The sequence below is a fragment of the Oncorhynchus mykiss genome, chromosome 19 (genome assembly GCF_057628025.1).
Source record: "Oncorhynchus mykiss isolate SJ-2025 chromosome 19, ASM5762802v1, whole genome shotgun sequence".
NCBI classification, from domain to species: Eukaryota; Metazoa; Chordata; class Actinopteri; order Salmoniformes; family Salmonidae; genus Oncorhynchus; species Oncorhynchus mykiss.
This window is the reverse complement of record NC_143040.1, coordinates 18109190-18123329: the sequence shown is the minus strand read 5'-3', so window position 1 is coordinate 18123329 and position 14140 is coordinate 18109190. Positions and strand designations below refer to the sequence as shown.

Here is a 14140-nt window from a genome sequence, read left to right as displayed (position 1 = left end):
AAACCCATGGAGCTAGCATGCCATGTTTTTTTAACTCATAGAAAGCTGTTCATTTTAGTCTATTCAAACAGACAATTTCAAAGGAAACAAGCACTCATTAAGATCAGGTGTGGCCATTAAGTGGTTGCAGCCAACACACCCAAACACACTTAAGATAGAGGATAGAGAATTTTGTTGATGCTCGGACAGGAATATGTTTTTAAATAACATTCAAGGGATGTTGAAAGAATGTTATGTTTTCATGTCAGTTTTTTTAATGTTCTGAGAACATTACTTTAAATAGAACATGAGAAAACCTGCAGAAAACGTTATGCTGAAGTCCTGTTCTTCCCATGGAAGAACATTGTTCTCTGAACAATTTGAGAACATTCATTTAAATAGAACCCTGAGGAAACGTTATGGGAAGGTTGTATGCAAAATAACCATAGGACAACCACGCTCTCACCAAGCTCTAAGAAACATATGGTTCTCAGAACGTTATGTACGTTGGTGGAGAAACCACACCACTGCTCTGCATCGAAGTGCTGACAGCAGTTCCCGTTGATAAAAGAAAACTGAGGTGAACTAATCATCTCTATTTATTAGATACAGACAGAATTATTCTGTCAATAAAACACAAGATACAGACATATATGTCAAAAGATGATGCAGACGTGTCCAGAAAAAAAGGATGTTCACATGTAGGATTACATCAAATGCCTGTCATTTTTATATATCACACTCAGAATTAGTAGACATTAAGTCAAGGAATGTTTTTTCAATAATAGGGCAGGCCTACATATCCTGAATTTGCAATATTCACATTTCCAATAGAAAAAGGCTATATTTAAAAAGTTTAAAAATAGTGGAAAATCTGAACCAACAAGGCGGCTAGAACCAAAATCCTATGCTAAACATAAGAGATATATTGACATGTAAGAAACACATTGAATGAAATGATGAACACAGCAGTAGCCTATATATAGTGTCCATTACTCCTTCCAGAAGCCTCTGTTGTGGGCACATGCCTCTTTGAGCCTGGCCAGCAGCATCTCCTTGGAGGGGTAGATGGGCAGCAGCAGTAGGAAGTGGCAGGTAAGGGATTCTGGGAAATGTAGTTCAGTAGAGTTCTGCAGGACTGCCACCTTCATCTGGATCTTGTCCATGCCCAGGATAGGAGCGCGACCACAGCCCGTCAGGAACACTGAGAAGGAGGGGAGGGAGAGTGAAAGGTAGACAGAATGGGAAAAAATATAGTGGATGTCATTGTGTGGTAGGTAGCCTAGTGATTAAGAGCATTGGGCCAGCAACCAAAAGGTCCCTGGTTAAAAACCTTGAGCAAAGAAGGTGAAAATATGTTGTTGTGCTTTTGAGCAAGGCACTTAACCCTAATTGCTCCAGTAAGTTACTCTGGATAAGTGTCTGCTAATTACTCAAATGTGTTCAAACAAAAATGATGTGTAAATGCTCTTGTAGAACAGGAAGTTCAAATATGCAGACAAAACCCTAAACCAGCATTATGAAAGACTGTATGGTTCCTCCAGTTTTACTCAACCAAGAGCAATTTAGTGCCATACTTACGGAGGAAAGCTTTCTTTTGGTCAGCTGTCAGTTCCTCAAAAGCCTCCCAGAATGTGATGATGTTGGGATGTCTGGCATGATACTCTCCATCATACACAGTGTTCTGGATATACAAACCAAACAAATGGCAGCAATAATTAAACAATATTAAACTTGCACACCATTTAAACGATTCACCACTCAAAGTCACACAGTATGTCACAAAGCACCATGTGCATTTAGACCAGGGGTGTCAAAGTCAAATGGACGGAGGGCCAAATAAAAAAATCAGCTACAAGACGAGGGCCGGACTGTTCGAATGTTCATTGAAAAAATTTTAAATGACGCATATAGTCTAGTGAACCTAATTGAACCTACTGAAAACCTAACAAATATATTACAATATGATCAGATAAATAAAGCAATATTTTCTTATGGCTCTGTCAGTAATCTTTAATTTTCAACAGACACAAAAGACAAATTTCCTTTATATAAATATCCCCATAACATGAACATTAAATGAAAGAAACCGGTATTCAAGGCACCATCAGTAGACTATATTTTCTATTTTAGCAAAAGTGGGCTAAATTTACTTCAAAGAAAAAACAATAATAGCAATTTTCTATCATCCACTCAACTGAAATATTTTTAAAATATAATTGGATTGAAATACAAAAAAATAAAGTGCAAAAATCTATTAATCAAAAACAACACTTTGTTTAAGGAGAAGTAACATGCAGTGAAAACAAATATTACATTTTAACTTTTAAACTTGAACTGAGTAAAAACTCTAAATATGTGATTGCACAGTAATGTTCACTTGTTTGAGGTTGAGGGTGATACTTGGTGGTGTCCCATCTTTTCCACAAGTTCATCAATGTTCGGGGTAAGGCTCTGAGCTGAAGAAATCCTCAGAATTGAGTGGAGGTGTTCAGCAGTAAGTCGACTTCTGTGTGATGTTTTGTTCAGGTTCATCAAAGAAAACAGTTGTTCACACAGGTATGTGCTGCCAAACATAGACAACGTTTGAGCAGCCTGGATGCGCAGCTGGGGCATTGTGCCGGGGAGGAAACGGGCGAACTCCGCAGCACCCACTGCCGCATATTTTGCCCTCAGTGCATCATTGCATTGGAGGTCAATCAACTCCATTTGGAGGTTTGGTGGTGAGCTTTCCACGTCAACAGCAAATGGGTTACCGAGCAGTTCCAACCTGCTTTTTTGTGCTTCAAAGTCAGCAAATCGGCGTCGAAAGTCAGCGGCAAGCATACCTATTTTATCAGCCAACTGTGTGCTCGGGAACGCACTGGTAGAGAGCTTCTCTTTCATGGTCTGGCAGCTGGGAAAGTGGCTCAAATTTTCTTTCCGCATCTGCGTCTCCCACAGAGTCAGTTTGGTTTTAAATGCCTTCACTGTACTGTACATATCAGAGATGACACGATCCCGACCCTGCAGCTGCAAGTTTATTGCATTCAGATGACTCGTAATGTCACACAGAAAAGCCATTTCACACAGAAACATTTCGTCTCGGAGTTGTGTTGTGTCTTTCCCTTTGCTGTCCAAGAACAGACAAATCTCCTCACGAAGCTCGAAACATCTTTGAAGCACCTTTCCCTGGCTTAGCCATCACACCTCTGTGTGATAAGGCAAATCACCATGCTCCGTTTCTAACTCCGTCAGAAATGCCTTGAACTGGCGGTGATTCAAACCTTTGGCTCTGATAAAGTTAACTGTGCGCGTGATGATGCTCATTACATGCTCCATTTTCAAGGCTTTACCGCACAACGCTTCCTGGTGTATGATACAATGATAAGCTGTCAGCTCACCTGTCGCGTTTTCCTCTTGCATCTTTTCCCGTATCTTCGCCACCAGTCCGCTCCTGTGTCCACACATCGCAGGTGCTCCGTCGGTTGTCAAACCCACGAGTTTTTCCCAAGGCAGCTCCATCTCATTTACACATCTTGACACCTCTTCATACAAATCATGCCCCGTAGTTGTGCCATGCATAGGACGTAAAGCCAAAAACTCCTCTGTCACGCTTAGGTTGGAGTCCACTCCGCGGATGAAAATTGACAACTGGGCAATGTCAGAAATGTCGGTGCTCTCATCCACAGCCAAGGAATATGCAATAAAATCTTTTCCCTTTTTCACAAGCTGCTCTTTTAGATTGATGGACAACTGGTCTACTCTCTCGGCAATGGTGTTTCTGCTCAGACTCACATTTAAAAAGAGTTGCCTTTTTTCTGGGCAAACTTCGTCACAAACTTTAATCATGCAGTTTTTGATGAAATCCCCCTCCGTAAATGGCCGGGCTGATTTAGCGATCTCTTCTGCCAAAATAAAACTGGCCTTGACAGCAGCCTGGCCTTGTGATTTGGCTTTTTTGAACAGAGCCTGTCGAGATTTGAGGCCTCGTTTTAATTCCTCTGCCTTTTGTAGCCTTTGTTCCATGTCCATATTCTTGTTTTTGTCCGCGTGTTTCGTTTCATAATGTCGTCTCAGATTATACTCTTTCAGTACCGCCACACTTTCTCCACACAGAAGACACACAGGTTTTCCAGCTACCTTCGTGAACATATACTCCGACTCCCACCTTGTTTGAAACCCCCGGTTCTCAGTATCCACCTTCCGTTTTGCCATTTTTGATGGGTATCTGAAAGTTAATTTTACTGTGATGCTGACGACTGCTGTGCCAATAAATATTGAAATGAAGCAGCCTACTGCTCGGTGCGTCACCTTTGCATTGTGGGAAATGTAGTATTGGTGCGTGTAAAAGATCTGCGGGCTGCCGGCTTGCTGCGGGCCGGTTCTAATAATAAATCAAGATCATCCCAGGGGCCGTAAAAAACCTTCTTGCGGGCCGGATGTGGCCCGCGGGCCTTGACTCTGACATATGTGATTTAGACAATGTATAGCATATTATCTCCTAGTCCCAGTCCTAACTTGAGATACGCACCCATAACTTGACATTAAAGCAAATCCCCCATTGATATAAATGCATCAACACTGACTGATTTATGCCCTAATTTCTCAAGTCAGCACCCAGCCCCACACTGAGTAATGAATGATGGTTGTATATAGAGACCTGTTTGAGCGTGTCCCAGTCGTAGTCCTCTTTCCCCACCATGACTCCCCTGAGCTCCTCAGGCTGGAACAACTCCACCACGTTCCTGTCACACACCTTGAAGAAGCCTCTCCTGAACTCTTCAAACACCTTCTCCGCTGATTGGTTGAAGGCAAGGTTCACATAGGCATCAACAAACTGCTTCCTGTCAAAATAATGAATTGTATTTTAATATTTTTTTAAACAGAAAACAGAACAAGCAGAAAGCCTGCTTGTTGTAACTTCCTAAATGTCAACCTTGTATTATGCATTACAGACAATAGACTGTAATGTGAGCCAGGTTGCTAGAGCAGGAAAATAATCCTGCAGCAACAAGAAATGTGAATTATTGTGGATTATAATTAACCAACATTTTTGTAGGAGTTGATACATTTTTCGTAAGGGAAAATCAAATCTGAAGCCTTTTTAAACATAAAATATATACTACACTTTTAAAATGTCCTGCATTGCAGGAAAGTTCTCCTGCAACAGAGTGATGAAATTCAGATCTTGGTGTAGCCATACCTGTTAAAACTTGTGACTGGTTTTCCTGTTTCTTTGGGATCCAGCTCCACCTTCTGGTCATCCCAGATCACCTGATGAAAATAAACAGTTTTACCACTATGCACATACTGTATCTATTGGTATTTCATTGCTCAACAATCAGTTTCAATATTATACATACGGTGAAGGTCATGTCCAGGTTTTCTTCAACATCATCATCAGTGTAGTCCTCCAAGAGGTACCGCAAACTCCTTCAATTACAGCGAAAATAAATTAATGTTGAAACATTTTAATCCGTTTCTAAGGGACACTAATTCAATGCTAAAATGTACATTCTAAAATACAAACGTACCCTCCAACAACAGGGTCAAACTCTCTCATGTCCTCCAGTGAGGGCTTGACCCCCACCATCTTCTTGAACAGGGCCAGAGGGAAGGGCAGGTGTACAATGTTGTGGTTGTACAGGGCCATGCCACACAAGACACCAAACAGGAAGTAGCTCTTCTCCTCCACTCTGGGCTGGTAGTAAGGGTAGGTGGTACATGAGCCAAGGCACAGATCAAGAATAAACAAGAACAGGCACCATTCTTCTTCAAATAACTTGTATCTCCTTTGTTGTATTATGTTGTCTGTATACTGCAATTTAGCTTTTAGCTGTGAATGTGTACAACTATAAAACCTTGAAACATCAAGAAGAGAGTAGGGAGTGATGGTGATTATACTTGTAAACAATACTGTATTGATTAATACAGTGTAGATAGTGGCACTGCTGTAGTGGTTGAATCTCTTTTTGTTGCTATTAACTGACTAAATGTATTTAGATTGTTTTTAGAATAATCTAACTGTTCTTACTCAACTATTTTAATTTGCTTGAGAGTGCAGTTATTTATTATACAGTAATGAAATCGCAATTCCCTAATTCTAGTTCTTACCTTGGCAGGGAACCAGACCAGTGTCTTGGTGTCGTTGTACATGAACATCTCAGACTCTGGTGCCAACAGCTCTTCAAACACATGGAGGAAGAAGTCCCTTTTGTTGACGAGCGACAGCTTAATGTCCTCCACAAACTGCACCTGAGGGATACAGTAAGATAGGCCACATTTAGGTTGAGTTCTAGACTCTACCACTGGGCACAGACGTCAATTCAATGTCTATTCCACGTTTGTTTCACTGGAACCAACGTTGATTCAACCAGTGTGTGTCCAGTGGGTAGTGACAGTCTAACATTAAAATGTTAAATCGAGTAGCTGAGATTTGGTTTGATTTGGCCAAGATTAGTTGAGTTGTAACATTCGGTCTCAGGGATAATTATTTGAATGTTACTTTATTGTCCCTTTTGAACTGACAAAAGATAATTTTACCACAAGTTCTCTCTGGAAGTAGTCATGATCTGCAGCACCCAGTTGTCTGAAGGTGTCTTCGATGAGTGACGGGCGCCTTAAGGTCAACTGGAAGACTGGAGCAGGGGGAGATTCTGGGTTGTCTCGGAACGTTCCAGAAGGACACATCACTGTCAGCCGGTGGGCGAGTTTGTGAACCTCCTGCAATATAGAAACATACTTTTAAGTATATAGAACTATATACCAGCTTGGGGAAACACTATGTAAGGTATACATAAATATGGGTCAATCTAATCTTATAATGAAGCCATATTAATTTTAAGTGGAATAATAGTTTACCTTTGAAAAATGTGCATGAATGTTGAAAACAGCCATCTTGCATATCAGATTCAACACAAATGGGAAACGGCAAAAGATGACAGGCATCTCCTCCATATCCTAGAAATGACACACACAAAAACACAAGTAATATCTCAACAATTTATTATGGGTATCATTTCTTTCATATGCTCTGAAGTGTACGCTGATGCCCAGTGGGGAGCCACCATATGACTTTCCCCCCTCATCTTTTAAGAAAAAACTTAGAGGGCCAATTCATAATTGTTCTAATTTAGAGATAGTTATTATGTTATTTTATTACCTCCCTTGTTGACCAAAAACGCCAAAGCTTCACGTCCTCCATAGGAATGACGTTACCAATGATCTCTTCCACATAAAAGGTACTGGCTGGAACTTTCTGGATTCTTCCAGCCCTTTTGTTTGCCTTTGACATAACATAATGATACATTTCTACATTCCATCACAAATGTCTTGTCTGCAATAATTCTGAATTATTTACGATAAAGGACTGAACGGTTAATGAGTTATGTTGGAGGATGTTCAACTAATGACAGAAATATAGAAAAGGATCAAATGCATAAAAATGATTGACAAGCAAGGTGCATGGACACTGACTTTGTGGAGCTGCTTGAGGAGTTGTAGCAAGAGTTTGACTCCAGGGTTGTGGGTAACCAGAAGACCATTCCTCAGCAGGAATGACAGGGCATTCTTCCACATCAGAATGTGCTTAGTCATGATGGAAGGCTCCAGTGACGACCACCAGTCTTCTAAAATACAGTAGAAAATGAAGTGCATTATATGACCTTATTGTAAATTACAATAATGTTTGCATTTCATGATATTGCCAAAAAAGGATTATCTCTCAGTGTATACACTGGCTATGTAGTGTCAGCCATGGTTCAATTACAATAATATTCTAGTCATTTTTAACTGATGCCAAATGTGATTATTAGCCGATGATTGGAAAAGGTCAGGGGTTATTTACTTAAAGTTTTCATAGCCGATTCGTTCAGATGGTTGCTGATAAATACTGCTAATGTCATGACCATGTTCATGACGTTGTGGTCCTCATGGAGAAGAGAGATTGTGGGTAGTATCAGAAAGATCTCTGGTGACTTGATGATAGCTGCTGAAATGCAAAGATTTTCCACCAGTGGCACAATGTTTACCTATTTGGAAAAATAACAGAGAAATTATGAGTGTAACATTTAGTTCTGTTCTAAAATATATATTCATTTAACATATGGGTTTAAAGAGTAAGTTGATCTTAACTGATTTCCTAATCCAAGGTATGTTCAGTAGCTGGTCGAAAACCTGGCTAGCAGCTTCTAGGTCCACTGTCAAAGCTCCGGCTGCTTGTGGAATCTCACTGGTCATAAGAAACAGAGGGCATAGCATTAGCAAGAACACAACATAGTCCTAACTGTACACATACCGTTTTCAATTCAGACTATCCAAACCTTCCATTTTAAAATAGCTTACCTGGCTTTGGTGAAACTGGCCACCAGACTTGAACTTGTTGAGAACATCAAGGATATTTCTCTGTTGGTACAAATGTGGACACATTTGATGTTTCAGTACAATTATACTATAAGAAATATACTGTAAAATAAATGTTTGTTTATGTCATTTTTAGTTAGCTAGAAAAAAAATAAAAACTAACAAAGAACCTTTGTCTACGGTAGATTGTATGTTTTAATATTTAATGTAAATAATAAATGAACCTTTGCGCCTCTGCATTTCCTTGCTCCATCGACAGCCAGTTTTGCAGCTTGGCTTTATCTAACCTCCCGATTGGCTGTTCTCTTTCAGAACTCTACAAAGGAAGATAAAGCAATATAATAAATCTGAATATCTCAAACATGAATTAGCTGCTTGAGACATTTAGAATGTTCCAGGCTCCCTATTATTGAGGTATAAAAGGTCAGAAACATTACCTCAGCAGTGTAAATGAAGTTTGAATTCCATCCCACTGATATCTTCATGTCTGGTAAAAAAACAAAATGTACAGAAGAGGTTGTAGGGACATAAAATCTCGTAATGTGTTCTTACTCAGTCACACAAACACTACATAGTCAGTATGTAGCTGCATAATATCATTGAATATAATCCAATACAAAATAGAAGAGAATAGAATACACATTGTATCTGGTACCGTTGTGTATGACTGTTGCTGCCCCACCAGAAGCCCTTTCCAGCAGCACTGAGGTGGGTCGCAAGCAGCCCTCCGTAATGCCAGTCCCTAGCTGACCTTTGACCCCACTGCCAAAGGCCCAGAGTTGACCTGAGGACCCCAGCACCAGGGTGTGATGGCTGGCAGAGTTACAGTAAGACAAAAAACACAGTCAGACTGAGAATGTTCAAGATTGGTTTCCTATCTGTTTATTATATGTGTATATATGTGTATAAGTAGCATTATGCTGTTGGTCATTACCTGCCACATGCTATCTGTGAGGCCAGTCCATCCATACCCTCTACCAGTTTGGGTAGGAGTTCGTTAGCTGATGCATTGTGCCCAAGCTGGCCTTGGCTTCCCTCTCCAAAGGTGAACACCTGTCCACCCTAAAGACCACAAAGAACCAAAACCAGTTGTTGACATGTCAAGGCCCAGAGTTGTTTCTGGTCTGGTCAGGTCAGGGCCCTAATCACTTCTTAAAGAGACAGTATAATAGTATTGAAGGGTCGAGCTTTACTCTGGTAGCCCTGAGGCTTGATCTGCAATAACATCCATAATCAGGACATATTCTGTATAACCTGTGACTTTCTATTCTGTAATAAACTGTAACTTCTCATTTAGTGTGAGAATGTATTCATGCACTCAGATAACAACTTGTATGGTTCATTGTGTATCCAGACACTTGATCATTTGTTTTTCACCTCTGTTCAAGGTCATTTCATATAACTGGCATTATTTATATGTGATGAATTGTATCTTCGAGAGGATGCCGACTTTGTGTGCAGAACTATCTCCCAGTGGGCCCACTGTTTAGGACATTAAATACTTTTTATGAACTAATGAACAGCTGTCGGATTTGTCTCCTTTCACACCAACATCTCCCTTGGGGCCTTCATTAAAAATACAGTAATGATATGATACCTTGGTGAGAACAACAGTGTCCCTCTCCACAGTAATAGTATGATACCTTGGTGAGAACAGCAGTGTACCTCTCCACAGTAATAGTATGATACCTTGGTGAGAACAACAGTGTCCCTCTCCACAGTAATAGTATGATACCTTGGTGAGAACAGCAGAATGTGCCTCTCCACAGTAATAGTATGATACCTTGGTGAGAACAGCAGTGTCCCTCTCCACAGTAATAGTATGATACCTTGGTGAGAACAGCAGAATGTGCCTCTCCACAGCTGATGAAGGAAACCCCCAAGACTCTGAGAGCAGGCACAGAACAGATGTTGAACCGGCCTGGCAGGGGGAACAAGCATCATACAAGCATCATACAATATTCCCACTCATTATAATACATCTGTAAAACAACTTAGTGGTTATAACAAAGGAATCCAAGTTCAAATGAGAAAATGCTGGTGGATAAGCCTGATTAGCTTTTTATACAAGTAGCGTACGAAGAGAGAGAGTGTCGTTGTACCTCTCTCATCCACACGGTTGAGTCCCAGCTGCCCAGCCCTGTTCGCCCCACAGCAGTAGACCAGGCCTGGGAGGGTGAGGGCCAGAGTGTGGGTTCCTCCGGCTGCTACCTGGGTCACTGGGACCCCTATGAGGGAGCGCACCAGGGCAGGTATGGGCTGCAGAGGAACTCCCTTCCCCAGGCCTAGCTGTCCATGGCTGTTCAGACCCCATGAGAACACCTGTCCTCCTGTAGAAGACAAAGAAATGACATATTACATTACAATTACATCACAACAATTCCAGAGTTACATTCTTTCCTAATAAATATCCTCTCACTGTCCTTTTGATGTTCACTCTTAGAAAAAAAATTGTTCTTCAGCTGTCCTCATAGGAAAAGCCTTTTTGGCTCCAGGTAGAACACTTTTGGGTTCCATGTAGAACTGTGAGACAAAGTTCTCGTATGGGAACTGCTGAATAACCCTTTTAGGTTTAAGACAGCACCTTTTTTTCTAAGTGTAGTCTAACTGATGCATGTGGTTGTCATAGTTTAGATGGAATGCAGTCTGTGTGAGAGACATCAGTAGGTACAGTATGTTATACCTTTAGTCAGGGCCAAAGAATGGGAATTTCCACAAGCAACCTGTATCACTGTTATCGGCAAGGGCGAAGGTATTGGAACTGGTCTGTGAAAAAAAAAGGAGCCATCTAGTACATATTGTCTTTGTTAGTGATCAGTGGAATCCAAGAGGGCTCTCATTACTTGACAATGTAAATCATAGATGATATTTCACTATCAAGATCTATTTCAAGTTGAAGGGGAGGTTTCCTTGCCTTGGCCTGGGGACTTTGGAGACAGTAGTAGGTGCGATGCCCAGCTGTCCCTCACCCCCTGCCCCCCAGGAGTAGACCTGTCCTGATGCGCACACAGCTACAGAGTGGTCCTGACCACAAGCCACAGAGGCCACTACCCCCAGACCCTCCACTGGGGCTGAAACGGGTAGAACACACAGTTTTATTTGAAAGTCCTATGTCTAGGAAAGGGTTAAATACTATTACATTTGGATTCCCTGGTGCCACTAGGGCAGTTTAACACCCTGATGATAAATGATTTCACCGAGGTGTGCAATTGTTTTGATCGACTTTAATAATTTGTTCATGATGCCTGTGATGATAAATGTTCTAATGTAATGTACTTGTTATCGTATCTTGTAGTTTTAGATTTTATGTCCTCAGGGCACCATTGACTAAATGAAAGTTCATAATCTTGAGGATGACGTAAATTACATAGCAACAGTTCACCTTCGTTCTTCTGATTTGGATGGAGAAACGAAACTGAAACTGAGCCGATGTTGTAGTTTTATTGAGGGATAGTGTACCAATTTCTGAAAGTTGTGGTAAAGTTCACTAGGCTAAATATAGTCTACTACACATTTTAATATAATCTGTAATTATGAACAATATTGTGAAAAGAAAATGTTAGCATAATGATAAAGAATAAAATGATTATAACGCAAGCATCATTTTAGCCGCACTTTAATCTGAAATAACCTACATAGCGATCATTGCACCTATTCTGTACATAGCCTACATAGCGAACCTTGCACCCAAATATTCAGATATCATTAAATTAAATACCTGTATTACCTGGTAGTTTTGAATCTCTGTTCCTCTGTCTGCCAAGTTGTCCCTTTGAGTTGCGCCCGCATGATAGGATCCTGCCATCTACGGTGAGAAATAAAGTGTGTTGCTCCCCACAAACAATTTCTGTGATTTTATCAGAGAATATATTCCCTGCTATAGGAACAGACACATTCTCAAAGTTTAGACCAAACTGTCCACTCGAACCGTCTCCCCAGCAGAACATGATGACTGACTGATGAATGACTAAAGTGTGGTCCACCTAGGAAGACTGTGTACGTGTGCGCGCGCATGTGCCTGTGTGTGAGCTACTTTTAGTAAAATATCAGAAGGCATTAAATCCGATTTGCAGTAGTTATCAATGATCACTGATTTTCCAGATTGTATGCACTGCATAATTGATTGCACCCCCATAATGAAAATGTAAACAGTTTGCGTTGATTGGCCCCAATTACCTTATCTGAGGAACGCTCAGCTATCTGATCGATAAAGTATAATTGGCTTTCATTAATTTCGTTTATCATTCTTTGGCCAATCAGCAGAACAGAACGAGGGGTTCGAGCCTCCGAGGGTCGTCACTAGTAACCACATTCATAAAGTCAGAATTATGTCGAAACCAATGACGTCACCAAACCCGGGCTTTGATTTTATCTCAGCCCAGAGTCTTTTGACCTGCTGCAATGAATACTCCAAACATGAGCCCTGGCCAGCCCTGCCTTTTTAGTGTTGCCTAAAACCAGCAGTTATGTGTACGGTGGCACTTTTAGGAGGCGGAGTCAAAGTGGTTAGCCAAAGTCATTTTGGAGTCGTACCTAAAAAGTATATTTCGGCGCGCTGGCGACTGTTCCTTCTCCGAGGGAGAGAGCGCAAACAAAGATTTGTCTAACTAAACCAAGATAGACCACAGCCTGCCGTTTCCAATGGTAACAAATGACCCAGAACAAGCAATGAGGGGGCCAAGCACGAGCTAGCGAGATCCTATTAGCGCGTTCTAGCATCATCTGCATATTTCCGTTAGAGAACAACTACTCTAAAGTGCGCGTGTGCAAATAACTCAATTCGCCTTTGCACTCCTAAACAACGCGATTTTTAAAATCTTTGGAAAGGTTCAAGTCTACAAACCTTAGTCCACTCGGTTCATAACATACTCTAATTTTGGAAACAGAAAACTGTATTGAGATCAAATGTTTCATCGATGAAATAATGTGCAGAATGTAGGCCAAAATCCATCTTGTTCCTTCTTCTCCCAATGCTCGCCAGTGGGCTTCCTCTCACTACCATATTTGATAGAGTAAAAACGCCAAGCGGATTCTTCACATTTAAAAATCCAGTGAAATATCTGTCTAATTTTTCTATCTGTGGTGCAAAGATTAGAAAAAACTTTGTTAGCTTGCTATTGCACATTTTGTTAGCCCATGATGATGTTGTTCAGAGTTATTGACCTCACAGTAAGCCAGATTTAAGTAAGGTATATTTCAACATGTTGACTCAAAAGCTGCATTGACAGATATGGGGGGTGATGTGTGCCAGAATTAAGCCTAGGCACCCGTACCACTGTTTGGCTGTTGACTGCTATTGAACGTCTGACTGACATGACCAGATACCAACCTCTGCATGACGCCTGCGTGTTAATGAAAGTCATAGGGTGCATAGTTTATATTTATATTGATTCAATCTCAACCATAACTGTTAGAAATTTACAGTTTTTCCCGTGCAAGCCGACATTCCGATATAGCCACCTTGTTATCAATAATGGCCTAGAAAAGATTACGTCCAATCTATAGGTAATCTGTCTTTGCCTCAACACCTGTTATCTTATCTCACTGTATACAGATCTAAATGTTGTTAGCCAATCACAGACAGTGTTTTTTATTTATTTATTTTTATTTCCCCTTTATTTAACCAGGTAGGCTAGTTGAGAACCAGTTCTCATTTGCAACTGTGACCTGGCCAAAATAATGCAAAGCAGTTTGACACATACAACAACATAGAGTTACACATGGAATAAACAAACATACAATCAATAATACAGTAGAAAAATATATATACAGCATGTGCAAATGAGGTAGGATAAGAGAGGTAAAGCAAAAAATAGGC

At 40.7% G+C, this 14140-nt stretch overlaps 1 protein-coding gene across 1 annotated transcript; it reads right to left on the bottom strand.

Moving 5' to 3' along the window:
- Positions 1-560: 560 nt before the first annotated feature.
- On the bottom strand, positions 561-12294 carry LOC149975108 (putative E3 ISG15--protein ligase HERC6). Its single transcript, XM_090210350.1, has 23 exons — positions 12050-12294; positions 11237-11393; positions 11006-11088; positions 10425-10652; positions 10152-10243; positions 9257-9384; positions 8978-9135; positions 8760-8809; positions 8547-8638; positions 8305-8364; positions 8095-8191; positions 7808-7991; positions 7438-7589; positions 7124-7246; positions 6823-6921; positions 6505-6684; positions 6076-6216; positions 5496-5662; positions 5325-5394; positions 5165-5235; positions 4622-4805; positions 1561-1663; positions 561-1183 (listed from the first exon to the last, which is right to left on the bottom strand). Exons 1-23 carry the CDS (start codon positions 12267-12269, stop codon positions 972-974), a joined length of 3051 nt encoding a protein of 1016 aa, XP_090066476.1. The 5' UTR covers positions 12270-12294; the 3' UTR covers positions 561-971.
- Between the last annotated feature and the right edge of the window lie 1846 nt (positions 12295-14140).

Bases quoted from the DNA above. Each gene is read 5' to 3' on its own strand.
- LOC149975108 (XM_090210350.1), bottom strand. From the start codon at position 12,269: ATGTTCTGCTGGGGAGACGGTTCGAGTGGACAGTTTGGTCTAAACTTT. The intron at 8,810-8,977 runs GTACCAGATACA...TTTTTTTACCAG, and splicing joins AGCAACAGTCATACACAACG to ACATGAAGATATCAGTGGGA. The intron at 1,184-1,560 runs GTAAGTATGGCA...CCTCCTTCTCAG, and splicing joins CCAAAAGAAAGCTTTCCTCC to TGTTCCTGACGGGCTGTGGT.